At 35.9% G+C, this 5,853-nt stretch overlaps 1 protein-coding gene across 1 annotated transcript in view; it reads right to left on the bottom strand.

Annotated features, from left to right (window-relative positions):
• Positions 1 to 3,488: 3,488 nt before the first annotated feature.
• Positions 3,489 to 5,853, bottom strand: part of LOC100179008 — a 4,619-nt gene continuing 2,254 nt past the window's right edge. The window contains exon 3 of the mRNA XM_002131722.4: positions 3,489 to 5,456. Within this exon, the coding sequence (XP_002131758.1) occupies positions 3,949 to 5,456 (1,508 nt within the window). The 3' untranslated portion in view covers positions 3,489 to 3,948. The remainder of the gene's footprint in view (positions 5,457 to 5,853) is intronic.

The raw sequence follows: 5,853 nt of genomic DNA, 5'->3' as shown, positions 1-5,853 counted from the left end.
AAGGGTATTAAGCCAAACAGTATCAAAAATGTGACCATGAAGCCCATAACTTTGATGTCCGGACCACCAGAAGGGATAACAGTAAAGTTGCCACATACCTGAAATTACAGTTCTGTTAAACGTAGAAATATGGGGACAGCTGCATGTAGTAAAAGCAAATCCGAATGATTGCACTTTAATGTATTGTAAGCTAGGTAAGAACTTCGCTAGCTTTAAAAATAGTCATATTAAGATAGTCTCATTTACGCTACTTTGCCTTCCCACTACTTTACCTGCAATCTGGCTGTTTTAAAGTATGTACAAATTAAGAAGTCAGGAGTGAGCGACATCACTTTTATCAAGATACGACCGTGAAAATGATCTAAGTGAATTGTTCTATGAAGGACCCACGGACCGTGGGTGTGGCATAGATAGATCTGTAAAATCATATTAAGTTTTTACAAATGAATAGTCGTAGAATTAGTTTAAACCATATTTAGGCGATTACTGCAGATACCTACCAATTCTTATCGCGTGTATGCGAAAATAGAACATTATATAGTGTAATATTTTTATTAGTGAATCAGTTAATACAGATAATACGGAGGGGATAGACGGGACACTTTAAGCACATAATATCCAAATTTTCTCCCGCGTTTTAAACAATTATAACAACGTCTATGGGAGTTGAAGGATACGGTTTTATAATTCTTTAAATGTTCGTTGTGTATAGGCCTACTAATATTAAATAGGATAAGTAAATAGAACGAAAAGATGTCCCATCTTCCCCCACCCTACTGTATCAAACTCGAAATTGCTAAAATTATCTATTTGTTTCTTACTTTATCTTCTGCTGCATGTTCCGCTTCAACGCGAACAGAAATGATTCGATGCTTTGCCCACTGGGTAAGAGTCACTTGTGAATCTTCCGTATCGTATCTTTAAAAAAGCACTTCATATATTATTTAAACCATACACTTGTTTGTTCAAATTTTGATTGATTACTTGTATGTCAGTGGATCCAGATTAACAGGTTTGGGAAAGTATATTCTTTCCGGGACATAGCCACCGCAACCAGGAACACCTGCAAGTTCGGTGTAGTTTCTTCCGCCACGAAGATCTACATCCACAAAACCATCAACTACCTATCGAATAGTATTCTGTTTGAGTGAAATTTGTTTGTTAACAAAAATTTTTGTAGAACTGAAGTATGGTGCATATTATAAATGTAGTTGTGTGGGGAAAGATGGGAAACCTTTAGCAAATAATATCCAAACATCCTGACCATGTTTTAAACAAATAATAACGGTCTATGAGAGTCGTAAGGATACGGTTTCATATTTCTTTGAATATTCTTTGTTTACTACCAAATGGGACGAGAAAATAGTATAAAAAAGTGTCTCATCTTCCCCCATTCTACTATTTTCTTTTTTCGCATGACTTAAATTCGTACAGACTACCGGACTGTGATCTTCAGCGTCTTCAGCATGGTGAAACATTTCACTTCTGTATCGTGTTATCTTCGAGTTGTGAACTTCAAAATGATCATCTGCTTTTCTAGCAACGATCGGTTTGTTTCGGTCTGAAAACGACATGCCCTTATCCACAGTAATAAAAGTAAAAAAAGGGTAACAGCTTACCAAGTTTTAAAATTAGGACTTTGTGACTTGCACCGGCGAACGTCTCCGCAACACAGATGAACACAACTGATTTATGATCGTACCAAGTGCCATCTACTGTTACGCTGATATAATTAGTTTCTCTGCTTATTAACAAATCAAGCGGTTTCATTCCTGAAATACAATTTTTAAAATGGCAGTAATGGCGAGTAGGCCTAAAACAAATTCGAGCAATAGAGTTCTAACTTTGAAGTTTGAAGTAATATGATTAAGTAAATTTCCGGAATGGAAACGCATAGCCTACCGTGTTGGGATGTGATGGAGAACACGCCCAAACCAATCACGCTTGGGGTTACTTTGTCGGATTGTTTACACGAAACTATTACTTCTCGCTCGATTTCTTCTGTTGTAGATGATCTGACAGTATTGTCAGGTGTCCATCTAAGCTTTAGCATTTTCGCGATTAAATCATTCGTAAAAGTGCTTTTGTAAAAGTGATTGGGGAGAATCTCCTTGGCTTCTAGTTTACTTAAACGCGTAAAAGGAGACACTGTTGCCCTCCAAGGCGAAGTTATCTGAAAGTGAAGAGTTGACATCTGACATTTATTGAAAATTTGGATACTGCTGAGATAATCTGCTGACAGAAGTCCGAAATCAGATGCACAGTTGAAGTGGAATGTGGCTGTTCTTAAGCTCTGTTTAGTCGGAAGATCTGACAGCAATCGCACAAAAGCGCAAGAGCATTTGAACGGATTGGAGTGGAGAGTTAAGATGCTTAATCTTGCAAAAATGCACATGGCTTTAGGGGAGATCGTTTTGATTCTGTTGTGATCGAGACGAAGCACTTTAAGACGAGGAAGTCCGTTGCATAAAAAATTAAACGTCTCCAGGCGATTGTAGGAGAGGTCAATGCTAAAACAAAACTTGTTTTTTAGTTAAGAAGCATCCATTGTCATAAGACGACGTTCAAAATGTTGCATGCTGTATTTCTCAGACCAAACAGTATTTTTTTGTGATTACCTTTTTAACCGGGTCGTATGGTTCCATAATACTTCAGTACCATTTTTCAAAAGATTGTGTTGAAGTCTCAAGTCTTCGAGTTTCGTAAATAAAGACAACACCTGTGAAGAAATTGTAAATTCCAAAACAATTAATAGATGTAATGTCACAGCTAGGATAAACACAAAACTGAACGTCATGCAACATTACCGGTATTCTACGTAGATAATTTGATGATAAGTCTAACGACACTACATTCCTTTGAGTAAAATTTGGCATATTTTGTAACCTTCTTCCGTGGCAGTATATGTGCGACTGAAATTTTACGTATACACATCTGCAAAGAAAGATGGTTTCAGGATTTGGATAAATCCTAAACAGACTAAGAATAAAACTCACGTGCAATTCCCAGGGCAGTTGCTGACTTCTTTACTAAGACACACCAATTGATAACATAAAACTACAACTGTAAACCAAGGCAGTTTACCGTCCATGTTCTACCTTAAGCAGTTAAACTGTACACTAACATTTTGTATTGTAAAACGGCATCAATAACACTCCATTGCACATGAAGTACTCCAGCTATTGATTCTCATTTGTTTAAAAGCGCGATAAGAAATTAGCATGATGAAACCTCAAGTGCCCGGAATATTAATCTATCAGTCACGTCGAAAAGAGCACTCTTGTAATAATAACAACTGTTTAAAGCATTCTTGCATTTTTCCAGCTAAAAAAATTAAACGATTTTTGCACGGGCCATTTAACTGCAGAACATACTAATTGTGTGAAACCTTTAATATCGTTTGTTATTTTAAAAGTAAACTTTTAGAAATACTAACATTTTTTCTGAATACGTCTGTGCTTCTGTATACTGCCGCCAAAATCATATTTATCTCCGGTTCCAGCATTTTACTTCTTTTATCGTTACATTAGCTGACCAGCATTAAAGGAAAAAGAAAGTATCTTCATTAAATTAACAAATCGTAATTTAAGAAACTCATTCAAATAACCTAGTTATACTGTGAGAACTTTAAAGGGACATATCTCCTCATAATACTCTACATTGGTAGTGGTTTACATTGAAACTATTAACAATACACACGTTCAATGTCCAAGCACACACAGGTCACCATAGTAGAAGAACCACTGCACTATAATATGATTAAACAAAAAGGTGTACAAATAGTTTTAAGTGATTGTCACATAATATCACAATAAGATATCTCATAAAAAACACCACAGTACATACAATAAAGCACTGAGATTTTAAACAAAAATGCAATTTAATGGAGTGATTACTGATTAAAACTGTGCAGCAACAAAAAAGGTAATATTGATTAAGCAAATGAAGTCAATTCTTAACGTACTCAATTACGAGTTGATGGTTATTAATTCCCTCCCAGTCTAGTTCAGGGATGTAGGGTAGTTTCTTTTCCCTCTCTTTTTCGTTTTTCTTTTCCATTTCCCTCTTCTTTTTCTTTACATTTTTAGTTTGTTTGTCGATGGTAGGATTTTTAATTTCGGGATCCCTTTTGCGCCTGGTTTGTTGCAGGACAGGTGGTCTATTTTCCATGTTATCACCAGAGAAGGTTTCCGAATTAAAGTTGTTCTTAGAAGTTACAGGACTTTTTCGTTTTAATGGGACGGTCCGGACAGATTTTCTTCTCGTAAATAATGGTTCTTCCGGTATGTTTTGTCCTGTGGCTGATATGCATTTGGATTTTTCTTGACAAAAAAGTTTTTTTAGAGTAACTTTTTTTATTGTTTTTTTTGCTGGCATTTCATCACTTTTTCGCTGGCATTCAATTGGAGAGCCAAAGTCAATGTTAGCTAAAGGTGTTTTGTCAGAATATATCGGCTCAAAACTGTCAAACCCGAAGGAATCACCTTCAGGAGCTTTAAACGGGTCGTCACTGAGGCTGCTCTGTGATATACGAGAAGTGTTTGGCGTTGAAGTGTCTGAACCAACAGTTTTAAAATTTGTTGGTATTTTTCGAGATGTTAAATTTATTTTTCGGTTTTTACGACCAATACTTGTTCTTTGTTCATTTTCTTTTTTCCCTCTATTTTTATTTTTTAACCCGCAATTGCTGTTCCCAGATAAATGATTTACCAAGATGGCATCTTCATGTTGTGAATTGTTCTCACAATTCAACCAATCTTGAACAGTTGGTGTAGGATTTCTGTAATCCTTTCTTGAAGCTGTCCTATTAGAACATGATGGTTGTAGAAAACGCTCAAACTCGACCAAATTATCTTCTGGAGCTTTACCCACATCGTCACTGACATCTTTCCTAATAGTAGTCTCTTTAATTTTAGGATCCCGTTTGCACATGGTTTGATGTAGAACAGGTGGTCTATTTTCCATGTTATCATCGAAGTGGTATTCAGACCTTACAGTATCTTGTCTTTTAGATGGAAAGTCCCCATCGGCATTTTTTTCTTTAAATATTGTATCTTCTGGTATGGCTTGCCCCATTGCTGATGTGCATTTGGACTTTTCTTGTTGAATAAGTTCCTTAAGGGAAATTTTTTTCAACCGTTTAGATTTTCGCTGACATTCAATGGGTGCGCCAGAGTCAATAGGAGTTTTGTGAGCCTTACTCGGTAACATAGAGGCATCAGAATCAACTTTTTTCAGTTTAGTTGTTACACCATTCCTTTCCTTTTGTCGACTACTATTGTTTTTTTTTATTTTTGAATCTTTGTTTCTCCTGTTTGAGAAACTTGTCACAGTAGAATTACTTTGTTCTAGTATACGACTTATTGCGGCAGCATCTTGTCGATGTGAAATGTTTCTGCAACCCAAAGATTCTTGCAGACTGCTTGCAGTATTTCCGACATCTTGCTTTCCTTCAACTGTAAAAAAGGGTACTTTAATAACAGAGCATAAAATAGCCTACGTATTGTGATCGCAAAATATCTATCATAATATTAATATATAATATAAATCCTTTCTCTTACACATTAATGTTTAATTCAAACATTAAGTTCTAGCTGTCTAGTGTCTACAGCAGTGGTTCCCAACTCGTTTTTAAGGCGACCCATTTTAAAAATAAATTCAGTTCGGTAAAATCTTGCGACCCAAGCATATTGTCATAAAATTTTAAAAGCCATACAAGATTGCATTGCAAACGGGTAATCCTTTAGCTGGTGGTCAGTGACAATTTTGGTTTCTAAATGTCTTATAGACCTTACTGATACCCACTGTTTAATTATTTTTGCAAAAAAATCGGGTGTCCGTGTCTAAAATTAA

The sequence above is a fragment of the Ciona intestinalis genome, chromosome 4 (assembly GCF_000224145.3).
Source record: "Ciona intestinalis chromosome 4, KH, whole genome shotgun sequence".
Classification (NCBI taxonomy): Eukaryota; Metazoa; Chordata; class Ascidiacea; order Phlebobranchia; family Cionidae; genus Ciona; species Ciona intestinalis.
This window is presented reverse-complemented; position numbering and strand designations above follow the sequence as displayed.